The sequence below is a fragment of the Musa acuminata genome, chromosome BXJ3-7 (genome assembly GCF_036884655.1).
Source record: "Musa acuminata AAA Group cultivar baxijiao chromosome BXJ3-7, Cavendish_Baxijiao_AAA, whole genome shotgun sequence".
NCBI classification, from domain to species: Eukaryota; Viridiplantae; Streptophyta; class Magnoliopsida; order Zingiberales; family Musaceae; genus Musa; species Musa acuminata.
The window spans coordinates 5,427,605-5,450,722 of NC_088355.1; the positions used below are offsets into that span (position 1 = coordinate 5,427,605).

The 23,118-nt window shown below is 37.3% G+C and overlaps 3 protein-coding genes across 7 annotated transcripts; all 3 read right to left on the bottom strand.

Annotated features, from left to right (window-relative positions):
- Positions 1–113: 113 nt before the first annotated feature.
- On the bottom strand, positions 114–5,179 carry LOC135643271 (probable folate-biopterin transporter 7). 5 transcript variants are annotated; one of them, XM_065160027.1, is made up of 5 exons: positions 4,617–4,756; positions 4,335–4,471; positions 3,553–3,737; positions 2,074–2,119; positions 114–1,801 (listed from the first exon to the last, which is right to left on the bottom strand). In XM_065160027.1, exons 4-5 carry the CDS (start codon positions 2,108–2,110, stop codon positions 753–755), a joined length of 1,086 nt encoding a protein of 361 aa, XP_065016099.1. In that variant the 5' UTR covers positions 2,111–2,119; positions 3,553–3,737; positions 4,335–4,471; positions 4,617–4,756; the 3' UTR covers positions 114–752. The 5 variants fall into 5 exon arrangements, with proteins under 5 accessions (XP_065016099.1, XP_065016100.1, XP_065016101.1 ...); XM_065160028.1 differs by having other exon boundaries at positions 4,335–4,414; positions 4,617–4,737; XM_065160029.1 differs by lacking the exon at positions 4,335–4,471 and having other exon boundaries at positions 4,617–4,722.
- Positions 5,180–5,300: 121 nt separating this feature from the next.
- LOC103990393 (thylakoid lumenal 29 kDa protein, chloroplastic) lies at positions 5,301–12,918 on the bottom strand. Its single transcript, XM_009409511.3, has 11 exons — positions 12,719–12,918; positions 12,443–12,550; positions 11,649–11,733; positions 11,522–11,556; positions 11,337–11,402; positions 11,189–11,229; positions 10,932–11,062; positions 10,164–10,270; positions 7,148–7,285; positions 6,291–6,425; positions 5,301–5,636 (listed from the first exon to the last, which is right to left on the bottom strand). The coding sequence occupies exons 1-11, from the start codon at positions 12,815–12,817 to the stop codon at positions 5,526–5,528; spliced, it is 1,056 nt and encodes a 351-aa protein (XP_009407786.2). The 5' UTR covers positions 12,818–12,918; the 3' UTR covers positions 5,301–5,525.
- A 1,599-nt stretch (positions 12,919–14,517) lies between these two features.
- On the bottom strand, positions 14,518–16,824 carry LOC103990392 (transcription factor bHLH30). The gene is made up of 3 exons (XM_018828618.2): positions 16,676–16,824; positions 15,882–16,595; positions 14,518–15,222 (listed from the first exon to the last, which is right to left on the bottom strand). Exons 2-3 carry the CDS (start codon positions 16,416–16,418, stop codon positions 14,758–14,760), a joined length of 1,002 nt encoding a protein of 333 aa, XP_018684163.2. The 5' UTR covers positions 16,419–16,595; positions 16,676–16,824; the 3' UTR covers positions 14,518–14,757.
- Between the last annotated feature and the right edge of the window lie 6,294 nt (positions 16,825–23,118).

Below are 23,118 nucleotides of genomic sequence, written 5' to 3' on the forward strand. Positions count from 1 at the left end.
CAACCCTTCCCTCCTCTCTGCCTAACCCTCGACTTCTTCGTCGCCACTCACCATGAGGATGGGAGGACGATGGTAAGCAGGCAGGCAGGACGGCTTTGGTGCATGGCCGGCAGGAGGCACGTAGTATTTCACTCGTTGTGGCATTTATAACTCGAGCACAAACTTCTCTGTCACGAGAAGATGGTCGTAATGGCCAAACAGGATTCACTTTTCTTACAATATAAGGTATCATAATAAAAGAGAATTAAGATGCACAATTCCCTTCGTCGGTGATGGAAGATCCCACACATAGTAGCTGTGAACCATATGTCGCTGCAGGAAACTCGGCGAGCAAGTGCTGATGGATCCGTTAGCAATTAACATACCTCATCGATGTTTAGCTGAGATGATAGAACTGATCAAAGTAGTAACATTTGTTGGTTCACCAAAAAACGTCTTGACAAAAACCTCTTTGCACCAAGAAAGTTGTCATTTATGCACCTCCTCAAATACTATCTTCACAACTGTCAACCAGTAATTTTCCCATAAACAAGCTTTAATTCACATCAACACACGTTCACGTTCACAGAATTGAGAGTTTTCCAGCCTTGAGACAGGTCAGGGGAATCATAGCACGAGGGCCTCAAGCACAAAATAAGATGAGCTTCCAGCATTGGCCTCTAGCTTGCATCCTCTGTTCTATGATGTAAATAAACTTCCACGGAAGGACATCCCAAAAGAATAGGAAGGAATGCATTAAATGTTTACACAGCCTACTCTTCTTTCTTGACAGGCCTGCTGCCATCTGGGATCCACGATGCCCAACAGAGAGGCAGCACGGTGCAAGCTGCCTGTATCAAGATGCCTACTGAAAACCCCGAGAAGTCAGCACCAGATACACCTACAGACATGGCAAGTGCCACTCCAAGATAACCACTGATAATAGTTGCAAGTGCCACCGCTGACATTGAAAATGCCATGACTGACCCCTCACACCCAGATGGACAGATCTGTGCCATGAGAACACTAAAAGGGAGAATCTTGAACTGGAACAGAGATTCTTGCAGTCCTGAGATGATTACCACGTACATGGAGTCCGCAATCCTGATATCTCGGTAAATTCCTTTTACAAACAAGACATCAGATACCATAAACAGGGCGATTGCAACCTGCAATGCCCATAAAATTCTTTTTGCAGGAAACTTCCTGAACTGCTTGTTGTAGGCTACACTCCAAACAAGTAATGCTACTTGGCCAAAGACTTTGGAGAAGCCGATGATTGAAGAGTCAAGATTTAGGTGCTGGGTTTGGTAGAAGAACATGGTGCCATTCAGCAGTGGAATCATAGCATAAGATGTTGAGAACCACGCAATCAAACGGCTGATCTCAGAATTGCAAAGAGCAACATGTAACTCAGATATCTGTTTTGAGATGCTAGAGAATCTTGATGAATGGTTCATCTTTTTGGGAAGGTTAAGGGAGCTCTCAGAAACAGTGATGGTCATGAAGAATTGGAGAACCAGGAGGACTACAAAGATCAGGAACATAGTTTTGGGAGAGAGCTCCTTGATGGCTATGCCACCAAGGATGTTTCCAAGGATGCCCCCAAGAGAAGCCAACATCCATGCAAAGGACTGAAGTTGGCCTGATTGTGATGGAGAATGTAATTGCTTCCCAGCCTCCACAACAATGGCATCATTGGCAACCTCTGCTATAGAGGCACCAAGGTTCCCAAGGAGGAGAAAGAGAGTGAGCATGGCAATAGAAAGCGATGTCCCAGGTAATGTAGCAATTGCCAGCCATGAGATTGCTTGCAAAATAGCTGCAGACGAAAGTGTAACTTCAAAATTCATCATCAGAACAGACAGAAAAATATTCAAGAACACACACACACACACACACACACACAGACAGCAGAATCTTAACCATAACTTAGCTGAAATAAACACAAATGATGACAACAAAACTTTAGCATGGCACAAATAGCTGTTATGTTCCTAAAAGAATTCTGGCACTTTGAACCATTCATGCGATATTAAGAATCCCTCTTTGGAAAAGTATCATAAATTAGTTGGAAAAAACTGACTTTATCACCTTGAAACAAGTAATAGTAATTGACAATGCAACACATCTTCGAAATCTGGAATAAAACAGAAAAAAATAAATAAATTAAATTCAAGGTATACATCAGGAAGAAACATGGCATCTGATGAAAATTCTCTTCTCCTAGTGAAAAGAAGGTGGCTTAGTCTTGAATTAAGAAAGTTCAATTAATAGGACTTTACAATTATTTGTAATGCTAGCTTATTTCTTGTTCACCAGTATTCTAAGTTCCTAAAAAGTTTTAAAGGCTGAAGTTGAATGAAAGATTAGAAATGATTCCCAAGGAAACAAAAAGAACCAGGTATTTAGTTAATTTTTCTCATCTAATAAAGTCAATAAGCTGGCCTCATGGCAAATAGGAAAAAAAAAATCAACTAATTACCATCATGTGATACATTTTAACCTATTGATGACAATCACTAATTACCAACTAATGAATGTGTTCTAATGCTGTTGTTTGATTAAACCACAGGAGAGGTTGATATACGACAACATCATTGACGACTAGTTCTTTCTAGTTTCTACTACTATGTCACTTAAGTCAAGCATGGAGGAAGAACTAAAATACATACATCTAGTCCTAAGGATATGGTACATTTCCAGATCTTAAACATATAACACATGCATATTATTAAGGATGACTGTTTTTTCCATACAAAGAATGAAAATGATTATGCTCTGTTTGATCGAACACTACTTGGTTCTTTTACTCTGACAAAAAAAAAAAAAAAAAAAAGAGATGCTAGAGATGGGATTAACGGGGACCTCCTTTGATGCATTAGTCCCGCTAAGCATGTAATGAATGAGTAGAAGGTTCATGATTAGTATTAATAAAAAGTAAATACAGTCCTTAGAAGGCCCTTTCTGTATATATGATCGAACAAGAAATTCCAATGAAGACTCTTAATTTCTAGTGGAGTACCATTAATGGTTGATCCTGCTAGTGATGTCTGCTAGGTAGGTAGAGGGACGTCAATAGGAAACAATTACATAATTAAAAATATCAAAACTCTTAAAATGATGAAACATCAGTTAAATAATATTGATCTTGAATTAAGTTTTTATGCTTGATGTGCACAACTAAACTACAAAAAAAATTACATTTATGAAACATTAAAATCGTTTACAAATGTTGTGCTAAATCAAGTTGCCATGAGCCCTGCTGGCTAGCAGAATTCACTCCCAACCCCTCCACAAATTCCTTGCACCTCCTGTTGTTACTTTAAATAAGATTATCAAAGATAATAATAGTTCAAACAATTCTATCCCTTTTTGGGTTTACACATATCCTAACACTGAACCATGTTAAATTTCCCTAAGATGTCTACTAAAATGGCAACTATCAGGTGAGGAGTAATGATGTAGGACAAGTAACAGATAACTTCTTTTTGATGAAAGAGAGATAGAAAGAGAAAACAGATATAATAATCGAAAGATAATAGAAAAAACTTGGATAATTACCGGACTTACTCTGGCTCAAGGTCTCAGGATGAAGATCTCACATCTCCGCACGTCTCGCACGTGGATGATGGAATCATTCCATCGAAAAAGCAACTTGTGGTATCGCACCACTCACACACAACGTGGGAAAAGAACTCAATTCATTGATTCATTTCTGATTGATGCATTGCAATTTTCTAGCCCCTTTTTACAGGCTGAAGTACAAAAATAAAAAACAAATAAAACATTTTCAATTGTATTAAATCAAATATGTGATATCCTTTTTTCTTTGAAGAAGATAATATTTTTTATTTTATTTGAGACATAATCTTTATCTCATAATGATATTCTTGATCATTAGATTTTCATTTTTTAAAGACAAATCTTCGTTCAAGATTGATAATCTTCAATCAAAAACAAATATGATTTCTTTCATCTTTTATGCATTTGTTTTCTTTTTCTCCTTAATGAATAGATTTTGACATATGACCTAAACTAATTAATTTTATTTAACAAAAATATCCGCTAGGTAGGAACTCACCCTAAGTTCATATAATTGAGATATAGATTAGCCTTGATGAAGGAAAATCTTGGTTAGACCAAAAGCTCTAAAACCAATGTGATATAGGACGAGTAACAATGAATTTCTTTTTTTACATTTACTTCCTTTTTTCACTTTGATAGGTATATATTAACATAGACAACTTATTATATATAAAAAATATTCCTAAACTAATTAACTTTACTTAATAAAAGATAAACTAAATTGCGCGTTAGTAATCCGTTACAGAATACGGCAAAGAAACGAATACCTTTAGCAGCAACCGAATATGATGAACTTAAGATACAGAAGGCGCACAGTCTAGCTTCGACACAACTCACCCAGCAAGATCTAGAAACGACTGAAAGCGTCGTGTGAGGGCACCAACTCTATTGGAGCGGATGTGTTCTACAGAAACAACAGAATTCGATGGGTCCTCCGTCCCAATTGTGATAAGAATCCAACAGGGAGCAAGAATCGCCGTTTCACAGAGAAAAGGGTAAAAGGAAAAATAAAAGGCAGAGAGAGAGAGAGAGAGAGAGAGAGAGAGCACCTCCGATAGCGACGTAGGGGAGGCGGTGCTGGCCGGCGAGGTAGAGGGCGTCGGAGAGGATGCCGTAGAGGGGCTTGGCGACCATGGGAAGATTGGAGGAGTTTTGGAGGATCTGCAACGAAGAGGGGGCGACGCCGAGGCCGTCCTTGAGGAAAAAGTTGACGCCCATCCATGGGAAGCACCGGAACCCCTGCACCCAGAACCCCAAACCCACCACCCTCCGCAACGCCTTGTGCCGCCCATCTTTCACCATCTCCGACTTCCTTTCGTGCGTGCTCTGAACAAAAGTATTTATGGAAGTCGATGGAAGAACTGAAAGCGAGGAAAGGATTAGTGGATGTGAGGAAACGTGGAATCAAAAACACAATGACGGTTTAGACAGATAACACGTGGAATAAAAAAATAACATAAATTTCAAAGCTCAATCACGCTTCTGAAATTAAAAAGCACAACACACGACTTGATTGTAATCTCAGAAAAAAAATTATTTATGGTGTTGTGGTGTGAATCAACAGAATTTTGTAGATAAAGAGTAATCATATTCACACAAAATTAAATTTGAAAGTTTGTAAACCTTCCATCAAATTTATAATACTATATATAAATATAGTGTTATAAACAATACTATATATATAATACTATATATAAATATATAAATTATTTCTGAGATTGATTTTTTAGATATTTGAAAACGGATATTGGCAGAATTTATTATTACGTAAAAAATAGTCTATTTTAATGGAAATGCATTCACTCTTCATTCCCTCCAACGAGGGTCTTTCGATAACCTTTACAGATGATGGACAACCTCAAAACTTCAATGACAGGAACAGTGCAAGCAGAAACAAGACATGGGACCAACATAACCAGATCTGAGAAATCAACAAAGCGAAGACCACAAAAAGTATGTTACAATTTTAATTTACTTAACTCAATCTTCTTCACAGGGTAAGTGTATGCCTCATAATCAATTTTCTGGCCAAGAGAACTCAGTTTTGTGAGCGTTGTTATCAGATCAACCTGCAGTCAACAGTACAAAATCAGAGATGACAAGAAGCATTTGAACATTGACTGTGACAAGTAGACAGACTATCTTCACTGATCTGAGTAAGTTTTTAGCTAATTTATTGAAGTTTTTCTATCTTTTTTCAGGTTTAATGAACATATGAAGTTCCAAGATAAAATAGTGTGCAACCAGCTTAGCAAATTACAGCATCAACGCATTTGGATGCTGAAAACCAGCATAAAGAATTAAGTATAGTTTCTAACATGCAATTTTTCCAATTATATTTTTGATATTTTCTTTGAACTTTTATGTTCAAGACATTTGGATAATGAAAACCAGCATAAAGACTTCAGAATAGTTTCTAACATGTAATTTTTCTAATTATATTTTCAATGTTACAAGTCCCCACCATCTATTGTATATATCTATAAAAACAGAATGATGTCAAGTAATTTTATAGCATATAGAAAAATAAAACAGATTTTGAAAAAGTGGAAAATATAATGCACTAATTTTGAAAAAATATGCCAATTAAACATAAAGCTTTTGATTTTTATTGCATGAGAAGTTCGAAGCTTAACTTGATTTCTTATAGAGGCATGAAATATTTAATTGGTAAATGCTAAGAAAAGAAGCAGTCCAGATATTATTTTCTGAATGATCATCACCTCATAATCTGTCTGGGATATAGTTTCTCGGCTACGTTGATACTTCTCAACCCAAGGACGGACTTCAGGATCAGATGACAAAAGGTTCTCTGTTGCCAACTGATCAGGACCAAGAAACGCAGACATCACTGCCAGCTGAAAAAAGTAACCAATCCATAAGAACATGACAGCGTACTAGAACCAACTAAATTGTAATTTCTATAATAGTAGTTGGATTAAAGTAATAATGTAAACAGTATGTGGAATAAGAGCTTCATAATTGATGCATTTCAAAGCTTTGATTGAAGCATTGTAAAGCTAGTTTCTGGATGAAAGAAAACAATAAAGGAACCCCAGAAGAGTTTGGCATAATTTGACATCAGTATATTCAATTTTCAAAAGATTTCTCCTATTAAAAGAAAGAAAAATGTTGTAACTATTTGAACAGTATATATTATGAATCAAAGATGAATTTATATGTTTGTTGTCTTAGTAGATTGGAGCACTAAAACACAGCTTGTTGGAGAATTAAATAAATAATACGCAGACAAAAGCAAGTTCTAACTTGACAAAGCTTCCTGGTTCTGAAGGACATGGCATAAACACAAATTATATGAAAAAATCTGGCACACAATACTACATTGTAGCAGTAATAAGACATCAATTACTTGTATATTATAAAAAACGGTTTCCACAGGTGCATTCAGTTTTGAAATATTTCCGACATGCATGTGATGCTAGTAAATACTAAATACCATCTCAATTTACTTATTTTTGAGATTTGACAATTATCTGAGAGAAAACCATGATGCAGCAAATATTCAGTACCATCCATAGTTAATAATAGAAATCGGAAAGATGAAATGGTTGGGAGGTACCTGGCGTGGACCGAGGCCAATAGCAGTGAACTTTGCTTTCATTTCCTGGACAGAAGCCTTGTTCCACTGAGGGATCCTTCCTTCTGGATCAGGAGCTTCAGCATCCTTACGCCCAAATTGTTTGTCAAACAAGCCCCACTGTTTACATGGGAGAGAACAAGAAAAGAAAAAGTTAATAACATTACTAGTCCAGGAAGGTTACCAAGAGAGATACCTAGAAACTCAATATAAGAGAAGAAAATAATCATAAAAAGTTATACTAGTAGATGATGAAAACAAAATTATAACCAAGATTCAAATATTGGCAGTGCCCACGCATGCCCACTGCATATTGGAACAGCAGATGCTGGTAAGTCATTTGTGGAAATCTTCATCATGAATGATGTGTCACCAGAACAAAAAAAAGATTAAAAGAAAAATTTTATCAGTTCTCATGCTTATCTCCTCTAGAATTATGTTACTATAATTGTGCTACCATATAGATGGTCAAGCAAGGAAAATATCTCTAGGAGTTCCACACGTGGACCCTAGCCCCCATTCCCAATAAAGAAGAATGCATTGTTCCTGAATTAAAAACTTGAGATGTGGTTTAATGTATGAGCTGGTTCTATAAATCATACCTTCCAAGATAATGGAAATATATCCAAAACGGAATGTTAAAATCCCTAAATAAGCGACATCTAGAATATGCAACCTGTGCTATCTAAAGCAGCTAGCACTCAACCAATTGCCAGATGTTACTCTATATGAGAAAGAGAAATTGATATTTGTTACAATGATTATGAAAATTCATATTCAATTGTCTCAGACTAATGTCTAGAAATATATTTTGATCCAAATGATCTGCTCAATGAAGATTTTACGATAATCCTAGGACTAGTATAGAGTACAAGACTGTGGTCCCTAACATTAGTCCTTGACGGCAAACAAGTTTTCAGATTTCTACAGAAGCATCAACTCTACAAGTTACATATATGTTGTAAACCAATAACAGGCAAAAAAACATAGTAGACTGACACCTACAACATATCAAGATTGTGCATCACAATGTGATACCGTAGGTAAGGGAGGAAAAAAATTATAGCAGAAATATTAGGATATTTTATTCTGAGAAAGTTAATTTATTTAAGAAATGAGGTTTGCAAATTGTTTGGATATCAGATTGGAAATGAAAATTAGTTTCACTTTTTTCATGACCATTGGATTGAATTTGGCCCACTCATTAACAGGATTAGCAGGGAGGTTGTGTATCAAACTAGAATGAGTTTGAAGGCGATAGTATTGGACCTGATAGTTAATGTAAGGCAGTTCTTACCAACATTTAAAACAAGTCAAAATCCATAAGACCGATGGCAAAAGTGCAGTTACTATTGTTATGATTTAGCATCAATAAGACATGGAACCATTATTGAAAGAAAAACCTTGTAAATTGGCTTAATATGATTTGGATTTAAGCACAGAGTGCAAGGTTCGCCGTACCGTACCGTACCGGCATTTCGACCCGGGCTCGGTACCGGTACGGTACGGTATACCGCTCGGTACACCCAGGTGTACCGAGCACTGTAGCCTGTACGGGCTGACCGGTACAGGGCGGTCCGCGTACCGCTAGCCTGTCGGACCGGTACGTACCGTCCGTACCGGGCGGTACAGTCCGGTACGGCAAACCTTGACAGAGTGCTCAGGCATGCATCTATGTTGTGGTCAGCAGTGTTGGACAAGTTATTGTTTCAAGATAAGCCATTTTAGTATCGTATTCTGCAATCTTTAGAGAATTTATTTATCAGATGATCTGTTACTCCAAAAATTTGGAAAAGAATTTTGTAGCTTGGTAAGATGGGACAACAATTTATGGACATGAACAACAAACCGAGTGGTTTGCAGATCACAGTAAAGATAAAGCATTGCAGGTTCAACTGAAGAAAGATGTCGATCATTTGTGGATTGAAAGGAACAGGATATTCCAGAAGTAGATTTCTGATGTCAAGAAGATTGTAGAAATGTCACAGAGAATATCGGAATAGCATTCTTTTATAAAGAGGACAATCAGAAGATCTTTCATGCAGACAGTGATGGGGTAGGTCTATAAAATTTGCCTATGGAATATGGATATAACTTCCAATAAATGACTGTATAGGAGTTAAGAGATAGAAAGTAGCTAATTTCTTGTTGTTTTGGTCAGAATGGATTGACTGTTTGTTATTGTCTACAACTCTGGTATATTGTCCTATTGACATTGAATAGAATGGCTTACACTTTGCAAAAGAAACCATGGTCTGCAATACCGGACCGTACCGCCCGGTATGGGCGGTACGTACCGGTCCGACAGGCTTCCGGTACGCGGACCGCCTATTATCGGTCCGATACTGTAGCAGAACTGTAGCACTGTAGCAGTGCTCGGCACGCCTGAATATACCACTCGGTACACCTGGGTGTATCGCTCGGTATACCGTACCGTACCGGTATCGAGCCCAAGTCGAAACTCCGGTATGGTACGATATTGCGGACCTTGAAAGAAACATTAGAATTTTTTTTTCAATAGATGACAAAAGATAAGTCAACAATATCTTAATCAACTTTGGACACTAGGGGTATTGATCACAGCTTTAGGATTTGAACTTTTTGTTATTAGCTTCACTTCAGGTAAGAATAATCAAATACGCTTAAGAATTCAAATACAAGTTGCATTGGCATGTACCAACAATTTTTAGTTCGACCAAGGACCAGCACTAAACCATATAGGTCAATAATTATCAATAATTTACACTTTATTATTATTTTCTGGTGATACCTGATGGTAAGTTGGTACATAGTTCCGTGTATTGGCATAGCAGTATTTTACAAGACTGATCGATTAGCAAAACCAGTATTGGGTCAGAATTTAAATCCTTGCTCATCCACAAAATTGAACTTTGATTAATGAATTAACCTGACCATTTGAACCATATACTGTACATAGCAGTATCACCTAGAAGGCCTGATCTAAATCACAAAATTAAACTTTAGTTGTGGAACCAACCTGACCGTTTGAGCCATATGCTGTGTATAGTAGTTTTCCTTTGTCTTCCTTTCCACCACATTTCTGGATTGCAGAATCAAGGAATGTTTTCTTGATTGATGCTTGGGCTATATTCATAAAGTTGAACAGAGTTAAATTAATGTCCATTCTAAATAAATAGCAAACTAAATGCCAACTCGTAAACTATGAAATATGAAGAAAAGTCAACAAAAATAACAGTTCATTTCATTTTTCACCAATCCAAATTGAAAGCTAAAAGACAAGCTTATGTAACACCATCAGCGCTGGATGCTAGAACAATCTATAACTCCACATATGAGACTAGGTAATATATCAGAAGCATGTATCACTGTTCCAATTTTTACTAAGAGAAATTACTAGCAAAACTACTCCAAAAGCATAAGCACCCATTTTGATAGTATTAGATGAAATGATGTAATGTCTAGAAATACCACCAAGAGAGTATACATTGACCAGAAACTTAATTTGTTTTAAGACCTAGTAATATTTATTGCTTGGAAAACTTAAAAATTGCATTCAAAATTTCATATTGAGTTGTCATTTAAAAATTGATTTCATTTAGGTCCCAATGATATTAGGACCAGGAGTTGGTGATTCTTAATTTGGTTAGCAGTTTGGATGGTTGTGTCCCATTCTACATCAGAGAAGGGTTTGAAGTTGTACGCAAATCAAATTACAACATGCAGACAATTCCTATTATTAGATAGATTTAAGATCAAGAAGCCAACATTGGACAGTTTAACTTACCGGCATACTGGATGAGGTCAGCAAATGAAATTGGCCCTCCTTTGGAATATGTGTCAATCCCCTTTTTTGCTTCCATTATGAGATCCAAAGCACCAGAAAGTCCACTATTTTCAGGTCTTCCTAGTTCCGCACTTCAAGAGATTTAAAAAAAAGAGGAAAGAGATAGAGATGGTTAGGATATCTGATGTAAGAATAACATATGGCTACTAAATAGATATATAATTGAGATAATTTAGACATCACCAAAAGAGATCTACCTCAAACGGATTGATCCATTTGGGCCCCCAGATTTTGTAGCCTATATACATTTACTTTCAAAAGTCAGTTGCCTCCACAGCTAAATTGATGTGTAAAGTAAGCAAAAACATTCTGATGCATTTGACCAGTAACACAAAGTCAGCTAACCTTGTCATATGTCATTGCATCATTTAGTGCTAGCGTAAGTATGGATGGAACAAGATCTGGTTGTCCCTTTAGAAAATGTGAGAGATATTAAACATTTCAGAATATAAAGAATCAGAATTGATATTTGTCCAGCAATTTTAGACCGTCAATGGCAAGAATCATAACAAAACCTATGCTATGGTTACCTTTATCATTGTTGAGAGAGTTCCTTTGATACTTGCTGATATATATAAAAAATGGGAATTTGGTTACTGAAACAATTTCAATACTTCAACCAAGAAGTCAACAATGTAATTGCCTATTGGTACTTACACTGAAACTCAGAACGTTGTCTACGCTGTATCAGATCAGCAGCATTGGACACTCCTGTTAGTGATCCTGAGCTTGAAATCAGTTCCTAATGACCACAACTAGCAGAAATCAACATTATATAATTAATCAATCAATTCAAACCGCAGAGGACTATTTCAAAGTTAAATTAGGGGATATACAAGCTTAAGTTTGCCCAAGTATAGCTCATATTCTGGACATTCTGTCATTTTGTAAAAAGCTTGAACATTTTTGCACTCCTAAACATCACAACAGATGTTCCATTTTGCTTTATTACATCACAACAGATGTTCCATTTTGCTTTATTACCAGCATCATCTTCACATTTTTAATTTTGTACACTAAGAGATGTTGGCTTTGTTATAATCTCTTTAATTTTTAGCTACGCATAGAGATAACTTGCATGTGGATTTTTTCTTGTCATGGATTCTATATTGTTTTTGGTGTTTGTTCATCTTCGCCCTGATCTTAGACCCTCTTAAATTTCGTATGTTGAGAGATGGAAAATCAACCAGTTAGAAATATATTCCTATCAAGGATTAAAAACAAACAATCAAATCAATGATTTAACAAACACGGTTTTAACAAATTCCTATAATAGCATTACATACTCAAACTTCTTTTCTGCCCATTTCTACCAATTAAAACGTAGGCGGGCAACAGAGAACTCCACATTACGAACCAAACGTTAAAAACTTAAGGTGATGAAAGAGAAGTAAAATAGATCGATGAATAGCGAAAACATTGTCATCAGACATCGTTGAAACTGGTAATACCATGCCAACGACAGCGCCGACGCATCTAAGAACGTCCCTCCTATGATACACGCATCTTTCATCGGCTTCACCCGCGTCTTCGGCTCTGCGGTAGCAGCAGACGACGCCCTGCTTATGCACAAATAAACATCTGCATAATTCTCTACCATTAAGCGGTAAACCGAAAAAATGCAAACAGATCGAATGCAGTCGACGAACTAACTTCAAATGATGATTATAACAGAAAGCAAAATAACAGGTTAAGATGTGGTAACAGGGAATCGAAGTGAGGCGTACACTGGAGATCTCGGGGGCGGCAAAGGCCAGAGAGGGCCGAGGCGAGTGAGGACGGAGACGGAGCGATGTAAGCGTGGAGAGGAACGAAACTCCCGCCATCGTTCTGACTGATGTGATCTCGGGAACCGATGGATCGGTGCGAGCGCGAGGTATTGTATTATGTGGACAGGTTGCAAAGCGTTATCTCGAAGTCGGCAATATCTGCTATCTTCTCTCCTTCGGACAAAATAATAGGTAACTGTTTCCATCTCGGGCTTCATAATTGGGCCTTAAAAAAAATCAAAAACTTAATCTACTAAATTGGTGGGTCAATCAAGATTAATATAAATCAAATCAAATATCAATTCAAACTCAATATATCACTAAGATCTTTCAATATTTACCAATATCGATCTATAAAATAATTTAGTTTTAATCTTATCACACATGAACTGAGTATTTCCTAACATTTTATTCATGTACAGTTCAATGGCAAACTCAATATATATCATCGACTCTCTCAATATTTACTAATGTAGAATTATTCGTTTAGTTCTTTTTTTAATCTCTCGTTACATATAAATATTTTCAATAAATAAGTTTGGTGACCGAAAAAGAAGCAATAGTTCTGTTGATGTATATTTTGCATTTCAAGCATAGGAGAAAAACTTTTAGGAACCAAACATTGATGAAAGTTGTGTGTTAATGTATATAAACTCAGACTCATTCTCAAATGATTTGAAGAACTACAGGACTAAAGGTCTTCTTGTTCCCTTTTCTTGCATAGAAGCTATCTGGATAGATAACATCATTTCCCCTCGTAAATAACCACCTTCAATGTTTTTTTGGGCTAATTACACATAATTATCTTATATAGTTAGTTATTTTTAGTATCTTGATTCATATACTTTAAAAAATTATATTATTATTTTTATAATTATAAAAATAAAATATCTAAGCTTATTTATTCTAATATGGCTAGTCTTATTAACGAAAATATGAAAACAAATGATAAAAAAATATTTTTAATATTTCAATTAATAATGATGAACGATGTCAGTGGTGACGGACAACGATGTTATTGGAGGGTCACGAGTGACTATTATAGATGAGAAAAATGATAACAAAAGATGAAAGTGGCTTTGCATGTACGTTAACACCAGCACAATTGTCAATTAGCTTTTTTGTCGCTTTGTATATGTGTCGACACTGATACAGTTGCTTAGCTGAGTGGCATCACTCTGCATTTGTGTTACGCATATGCAAAGCAACCTTTATCTCTTATTATCGCTTTTCTCATTCACAACAGTTACCCGCAACCCTTAATAATGTCGTTATTCATCACCATCAAAACTATATGCTATCACTATCTGGAATGTTAAAATTATCTTTTTACATATTGTTTTCATGTTTCATTAGTAAAAATGTTAGGATAAATGGATCTATCTATTTTACTTTTGTAATTAGAAGGATATCAATATAACTTTTAAAAATGTAAAGATTGAGATACTAAAGATAACTATAATTTGTTCAACTTCTTTACTTCATAAACACCCAGAAAAATTTCACAAAGATCCAAGATGAACCCAGCACAACTAGATTTGCTCAACACACCAAGTCCCACCTCAACCACTCAAGTAGATCACAAACCCCAAAAATTTGGAAATGGAGAACTAGTAAACCATTTCTTCAAATATAACACAACATTTTAGTGGAGCAACTTTGATCAGCCTCGATCATATAATTCTCTCCCTAATCATACATATATAGAGAGAGAGCCAAGCAAAATATAAGGTGAATCTGTTGGAGTGAGACAAAGAAGGACCAAAGCATTAATTTATCATACATATAAATCTTCTAAAAGACAAGATAAATTCACCCCAACCCTACTCCTGGCTAAAAAAAGATACCAGTCCTCTGAGGTGCAAATCCCAGAAAAACTCGAGTAGATTTCCCCCATCAGGTTAAAATACACACCAAATCACACTACTGATAGCTTATGTCGCTGACCATGACTATAATGAGCTATAAATTTCTACGTGCATGTTCTTGATCTTGTGCTAAATGGAGCTGTGTTCGACTGCACTAAGCAAGCTTGTCGTCCGCTGCCGTTTTGTTCCACCGGATGAGGATAGATCGTGCTCTGCTGTCTGCTCCACGACTGCCTTTAAGGCATCCTCGATGGCTGCTACCAATTCCTGCTCGTCGTCGTAACCACTGGCGTTGTGCTCCTCGGTGATGACGAGGACGTTCTTGACGCGGCCACCGACGGTGGTGATCTCCGCCTTGAGGATGCGAAGCTTTAGTGTTTTCAGGGCGCTGGTGAGATCCGGAAGTAGGTCAGGGCGGTCGTCGCAACACAAAGACGCCCTGACGATGAACTTGCCGTCATCGTCGCATATGGAGTCGACGGTGAGCTCGTCGTCTTCGGTAGGCAGCGGGCTCTCTTCTACGATCTCTGACGTCTGCCGTTTCAGTTCCTTCACGTGCTGGATGACCTCGGCTAGCAATGATGCTTTATCCGTCTGAAAATATGAGAGGGGTTAGAAGTAGACCACAAGCGATTGAAGTCGGAAGAGGAAAAATATCGATGAGATGGAGCACGAGTTAATAGCTTGACTACGAAGCAACAAATGGAAGAAGAAAGAGATCATAAGGGAACATCAAAAACCCTAAGAGCGACGATTGCAGCAAAAAGTGCAGCAATTGCTGTTTCTGGTCTACTGGTTCTTCTTGTATTACTTGTGTGAGTACTAAGTTTTGACCTAGGACGCTCGCGTGCATGTTTGTTTCCACTTTCCATTTGAAAGTATGAAAGGAAAACTGTAGGCAAGAAGATAAAGCTGCTGCTGCTGCATGTTAGGGCTGCTTTTACTTAAACTTTCTACGGGCTTCTGACAGGAGTGCGCATGTTTGTCTTTCTTAGTAGTATACTGTGCATTCTCTGCAACATCATTCCCACAGAAGCTTTGTATACAACTTTGTCCCTTTGGTTTTCTCGCTTACCCTAGTGTTTACTTGACCCTCACCTCCTTCCTTCCACAACTAGACAGTAGGAGCTTGTAAATGAGAAAAATAAGGTGTTGATTGCACTCCTTGTCTCATTATACTACCAATGATCTTTTGCGCTATGGTTTATGGATGGTATGTGGATATGAGATATTGAATGTGCTTGATTTGTTACCTTGGTGGTGTTTGGGAGCATGCTGCGCAACTTGGCAAGATGACCATTGATGCGCTCCCGACGCCTGCGCTCGGCCTCGCTGTGGCTCTTGGATGCAGCAAAAGCCTTGGCTTCCATGATTTCCTGGGCAGTCAGCTTCTCCAATTCTTCATGAATGGTCCCAAAGAGAGACGAAGAAGCCGACCCTTCTGCTCGTAGAAATCTATGTAAGCCCACAGTAGCACCAGCCATTAATCCGGGCGAATCCGAAGGGAATTGCAAGCCACTCAAGGTCCTCCTGCTATTGTACATATCCGCATACAAAGGAGGGGCAAAGGGAGGCAGATCGGGGCATATGAGTTGTTGATCCAGTCCAGGATTGCTATGTGAGAACTGATGATGGGTTTCGCCGATAGAGTGAATCGAAGGAAGACACCATGGCAAGGTAGGATTAATAGCAGCAGAAACAACGCTTCCATCTCCTCCTGGAAAGAAGTGTTCTTCGCCTCCTCCGCAGCCATGAACCATATGGTATGGGATTTCTATTTGATTCTCCATTCCTGGATCTTCAGCAAATCGAGTGCCGGCACTTCTTCCTTCCCTCTCTCTATACTTTGACCTCTTGCGTCCACAAAGATAGCCTTCTGGGTCGATCAATCACGGCCACGACCTTGCCATCTCCTCCCCTCCCCTTTAAATCTTTCTCCTCCACGCTTTACCTTGGACGACTCCTCCCTGTGGGAAGATAGTGCGGAAGCCTCAGCCAGGAGCATACAGTTCATTTACGGCACTATCTCCTATACTACTTTTCTCACCTATATAATAAGAGCTTTCATCTTTCTAGAGCAAACCTGCAACCTTCCTGTTGGATATATAATTACACTGCCCGGCAACTGTGCTACGGAGACAAGAGAGAAAAGCGGAGGTGCGGCGATGGAATTAGAACCGACCAGGCCTGAGGAGTTCAAAAAGATGGTAGCTATAAAGAATTGGAACAGCCATTGAAGGTAGTATAATGACAGTCCTTCTGACTCAGTCAAGGCCCACGTTCTGTCTGCCTGCGCCTGCTTTACTTTCCCAGTTCCACGCCCTCCCCTCCCACAAAACAACGCAATGATTGTGTTTTGGAGCGCACTTCCTCTCTCTCTCTCTCTCTCTCTCTCCCTCTCCCTCTCTGACTTAGCTGATCACGCCGTGGTTGCGTCCATCATCTGTTTACAGTACCGAGTAGAGGAGCTACGCCGTTGGAAGCATCAAGACGGCAAGCCATGAACTGTTGGACTGCAATCACGGTGTTCATACGCCACTGTAGACTGGGGAGGTATTCACCTCTTAGAAGATCGAGCACATGCCCTCGATTTGGTCCCCCGTCCTTTAGCTTTTATTCTTGATACCTTTTGCTGCTTCTCTTGCTTCCATCTTTTCTTAGAGAAGGAGAATGATGCGTCCACCGCGGCACGGGCAACACCACCACCACCCACCGATGCGAAGAAGGAAAAGGACAAATGATGATGTCAGTGCCACGCGCATGTGACATCAATTGCGCTCCCAACTTGGTCGAGTCTGGCCAAGTTCATGTTTCACTTATGAGGTTCAATTCGTACTCACGCGATACAATATACTTATTAATATGTCCTTTTTTTTCGCAAATATTACAGAGAAAACTCAAAGCATGTCTTCATGGAAAACCCAATTATAAAATTTTTAATGAAAATAAATTCAAGAATTGTCCAAAGTGAATTTCCTTCACCTTAATTTTTAATAATCTAACAAAACATAATAAGTCAACAAAACTAATAATATCAATTTCATTCAATTTAATGAATACTCCATCTTATTCGAAATATTAAATACATTATCTTATCATTTGAATTTTGCAACTGTTTTTAGTATTATTAAAGCCAGGTCGATTGACTCCCTCATTGATCTCACATCATCCATCAATAGTCAAGTAATCGTCTGACTCACTATAAACATCTTTATTTATCCTTTATATTTACCCTTTATATCAAATCTGTTGTGCTGACTTAATGTAAAATATAAAGATGCGAAGGGCCTTAATGTAAAAAGAACACATTCTGCGTCTTCCGACTCACGACCTAACCCTCGCCGAGTAGTCGAGGGAAGAATGGCCGGGAAGGAGAAGACGAAGGAGAGTAAGAGGAAGAGGTATGTCCTTCTTATTTTCTGATTTCATCCATTTTTTGGTCATGATGCATGACACATTACCTGTTTTGGATTCCCATTTTAATTCTTGGGGAGGAGACCCATACCTGCATGTACCTATGTGCAATCTTGACCGATGACAATGAAGTTGACTTTGTTTTGCTTTAGTGGAGACTAAGTGCCATCGAAGAAGTCGTGAAAGAAATTCCTGTTCTAGATGTACTTATTAGAGAAAGATCAAGCACATGTTCATAGAGGGTTCGATAGGTTATTTGTTATTTGTCTTCTTGCCTGTCGAGGTTAAATGCACCCTTTTCAAGCTAATTACGATGGTATGACTTCGATCGTAACAAAGTTGCCAGCAAACAGCATGACACTAAGACACTTTACTTCTCATAGAATAGATACTACAGGAGGACCAGCATGTTGAAAGTTAAGCCTCTAATGGAACTTTTAGTAGTGTCGTTGTTGGATGAGGAAGTGGTTAGATTAATCTATTAAGATGTGAGAAGACATGGTGTATGTGTTTTGCTTGCAGGTTGTTGCTTTTTGATGTAGGATACACTCTAGTGGTAAAAGCAGACAACTTTTGGAGGACTCACTTGCGTTTGCTAAAAGTCCTGCTATTCTCAGTGTCTCAATTTTGGACACATTGCAGGTGTAAACTTAGAGAGAGTGAAAGAAGAGAAGCTTGTACCATGAGGCCTTTGTATAGACTCTAGGGTGGTACAAAAAGGGCAACTATATTACAATTGATGGAGAAAAATCAGCGATGACTGAGTGAAAAATCATCTCTTGACTCTCTGGATTGAGAGAATTATTCACATTAATATTCCCCCTCAAACTTGAGCTGGTATTGTAAAGCAACCATCGGAGCCAAAAGTTGTGGTATCAGCTATGGCACAATATGCAGCCTCAGTGCTAAATTGAGTACCAGATTTGCCTTTTGCGACACCAACAAATGAGATTCTCCAAGAAAAAAAGAAATCAATACCTATTAGTAGACATATTATGTGTTTGATCACCTATTCAACCAGCAATAGGATATGCTTGCAGCCCTGAATGAGAATTGAATGAACAATGTTAGTCACAAAAGAAAGTGCCTTTGATATATCTCAAAATATGGAGGACTGCAGCAATATGTATAGGACGATATATAACATATATTGGCTGACAAGATGAACTGCATATCAGATCTCTGGAAGATAAACATGATTGCCAACTAACTAACAATGAAGTGTATGTAGGAACATGAAGCGGCTGTCCACCAGTAGCATGAAGTTTGGAATAACATTAAGAAGAAAATCAACAGTCTATCAACCAGTCAATCCAACCTTGGATAAGAGATCTAATGCATGATTTGTTTGAGAAAGATAACATTCAGCAGAACCTATTGAACTATGTAGGGAGAAGATATAGAGCTATCACACGAAGGAAGAGTAGGACAAGGCAAAACAATCTATGTTTCACTCAAAAACTTTTATATGTTTTATGACTCAACACATGGGGTTTATATAGTCCCCATAGATATATGACATTCATTACATTTAATATGAATCACTCTTTTCTAAGAGACTCTTTCAGGAACCAATAATCAATTTGGTTTATCCTTTTATAGGCCTTTAATGTATTTCGCTTCTTGATACAATGAACATCTTTATGATACATTGACAAGTTTAATTCTAATATTCTCCCCCCCTAAACTTGTTTCATCTCCAAGTTTAAAGGGAGAGAATGTTGGAATTAAACTTGTCAAGATATGTTCATTGTATCAAGAGATAAAATACATTAAAGACCTATAGAAAGATAAATCAAATTAACTATTGGTTCTTGAAAGAATTTTTGGAAAATAGTAATTTATATTAAATATAATGAATGTAATATATCTTTGGGGACTGTATAAACCCCATGTGTTAGGTCATGAAACAAATAAGAGAGTTTTTGCAAGCATAACATTGTATTTCATATTAGAATTTCTTCCACGTCCACGGCTTCGCCACATTCTCGACCATAACCTTGGTCTCTCTGGTTAGAATTTTTTTCATCACCTTTATTGTTTTGAGATTCTTGATTGGTTTAATTTCTACCACCTTTTCCTCCTTGTCCATGACCTCTTCCTCTTTGAGATTTTGATTCACTTTTATTTTCAAGAGGAAGCTTGGTTTGTAATGCTTGCTCTATAGATTTTCTTCTCCTCTTTTTATAAGCCTTTGTCATAAACTTGAAAAGAACCCTTGTTTTAATGATATTTATTCTAAAATTTTTGAATCTTCAATCGCTACAACAATAAAATCAAACTTTGGATCTAGATATCTTAGTATTTTTTCTACTACTCTTTGATCACTTATTTGTTTATCATTTTGTCTCATTTAATGAACAATAGAAGTGATTTTTGAGAAGTAATTAAAAATAGGTTCAGAAGTACCTTACTGTAATTTTTTAAACTCAACTCGTAAAAATTGTAAATGAAGCTTTTTCCTTATTCACACCACTGAATGTTTTTTGAAACATTTCCTAAGTCTCTTTTGAATTATTTGTTGGAGAGATGATCTCGAACATTATAGCATCAAGCCTTTGGTAAATTGTGAGCAAAGCTTTTTTTCCATTCTTCCTTTTTTCTTTGGGTTATTTTCTTGTTTTTGCATTTGTTGCTCCTTCTTTTTCTGCACTTGGTTCAACAAATTCATCTTGTACAAACTCCTATACATCTTGGGAGCCTAGAGGAACCTTCATTTGGATGCATCATATATCATAATTTTCTTTTGTCACTCTAGGGATTTGGAGTTGGATGGTGCTTGAGAAAGAGGCTATAGCTTAACCTGAGCTCTAATACTAAATGTTGAACTATGTAGGGAGAAGAGAGAATTATCATACAAAGAAAGAGTAGAACAAGACAAAATAATCTATGTTTCACTCAAAAACTCTCTATATGTTTCATGACCTAACACATTGAGTTTATATAGTTCATATAGATACATTACATTCATTATATTTAACATTAATTACTTTTTTCCAAGAGACTCTTTCAAAAACCAATGGTAAATTTGGTTTATCCTTCTTTAAGCCTTTAATGTATTTCACTTCTTGATACAATGAACATCTTTATGATACCTTGTATTTCACTTTCTTCAAACTGAAGAAAGTGACCAAGGGTCTTCGGATTAGTACCTTCTGAAAGATCATTCTGGATGAAGATCTTATCATGAACATAAAGTAACAAAAGAATGGTGCATGTGGAAGTTTGGTCAATGAACAATGCAGGGTCATTTGCATTAGAGAGGAAGCCAACTAATTTATAGTGGAGCTAAAGTTTGAAAACTAAGCATTAGAAGCTTGTCTGAGTCCACAAAGAGCACAACAAATTCTTCAAAATTTATTTGGTGTATGGGTGGATGCAAGAGGAGAATGGTTATAGACTTCTTCAAAAAGATCACCATGCACAAAGGCATTTCTAAAATCAATATGGAGTGGTGGTTAGTGGCACAATATAGCGACAGTTGTGAAAGCTCTTAACTAGGTTTATCATGCTACTAGAAAAATCTTTCCTCATAGTCAATTCCATAACCATGTGTAAATTCTTTAGCAACCATAGTGGACTTATGTCGCTCAATTGACCCTAGTCTTCATTTTGTAGACCCACTTACACATTATTAGGAGAATTATCTTCAGTAAATCAACCGGTTCCCTAGTCTGAGTTTTGATAAGAGCCTCTAGTTCTTTTATCGTAGTTAGCTGCCAAAGAGAGCTTAAAAAAAGAATCACAGAAAATGTGAGGTTCATGAAAGGATGCAATGGTGGAATAGCAGCGATAGTCACATAGGTAAACAAGAAGATGTGTTACTTGAGTGGGACACTAGGTCAAGATGTCTGGATTGTAGTTTAGTTTGAGTGTATGCTTCTAAAGAGATCATGGTGGAGAAGAAACCATCAATGGACAAGAGTGATGGGGAGACTATTGTAATCACCAGTTCTTGATTTATAGGACAATTCATTAGAAGAATATTAAAGGATGATAAGGCATTGTTAAAGACTAGTGAAGATTGGTTTGTGCCCCGAAAATGTGGTATCCTAGAGATGCATAGTCTTTTACAAATGGGGTCATAGCATCCTTAACCGTAATGCTCAAGTTCGCGAAACAAGAAACAACAAAGTCAAATTTTAGGTTCATGTTTGATATGCTCATTGGATTGATGATGAAGAAAAGAGCACAACCAAACATACGAAAAAGATTATAATTGGGAGGATTATCATAAACATATGAGAATTTAGTTGTGATAGATGTGACTTCATAGTGGTGAGATGAATGAGTTGCAAGTACAACATCCGAGATACTGAAATTCATTGTCAGTTTGCGAGTTTCTTTAGATATAAGTTCAACTATAGCAGAATCCATAGTAGGAGTATGACCCAAGAAACCAATCCAGATTGATGCAAAGTCGTCGTTAGCATAAACCCATTAAGAATTGCTAAGCCAGATGCTATGACGATGTTTCAGATATAATTGAGCATCATCAGCATAAATCCATTTGGTTTCAGGCATGACCAATTGATTCCAAAATACAAGAATTTTTTGGTAATTCATGTTTTTTTTAAAATAAATCATTTTTTTTTCAAAATAAATCATGTATCTTACTCAAAATTGATGGCAATAGATATGATCATTGAAGTTTTCTTTTGAGAAAAAGAAAACTTTCATTAGATATTCAGACATTCAGAAAACATAGAAAAAGGCAGGACATGCCAATCAAAAGTGTCCCTCCAGAAACCTGTTCCTGCCAATTCTAGTTTGATTCCAAATCGGCTAAAAAGGAAAAAAATAAAAACACAAATGAGTTCTAGCACTTCAAACTTGAAGTATAATGCCCTGGGTTTGAATCTTGGTGTAACCTTTTTTTTTTTTAATCAATCAGAATTGGTGGCTCGGAACCAGAACAAAAACCAAAACTGCTTGGAACCCGGTCCAGTCTGGTTCCGGTTCCAGTTTTATTTTCCACAGAATCGGAACCGCCAATTCTGGAACCATGATCAGGTCTAGCTCTAAGAAGACAATGATGGAGGTGATGGATATTGGAGATTCATTAGATATTTTTGT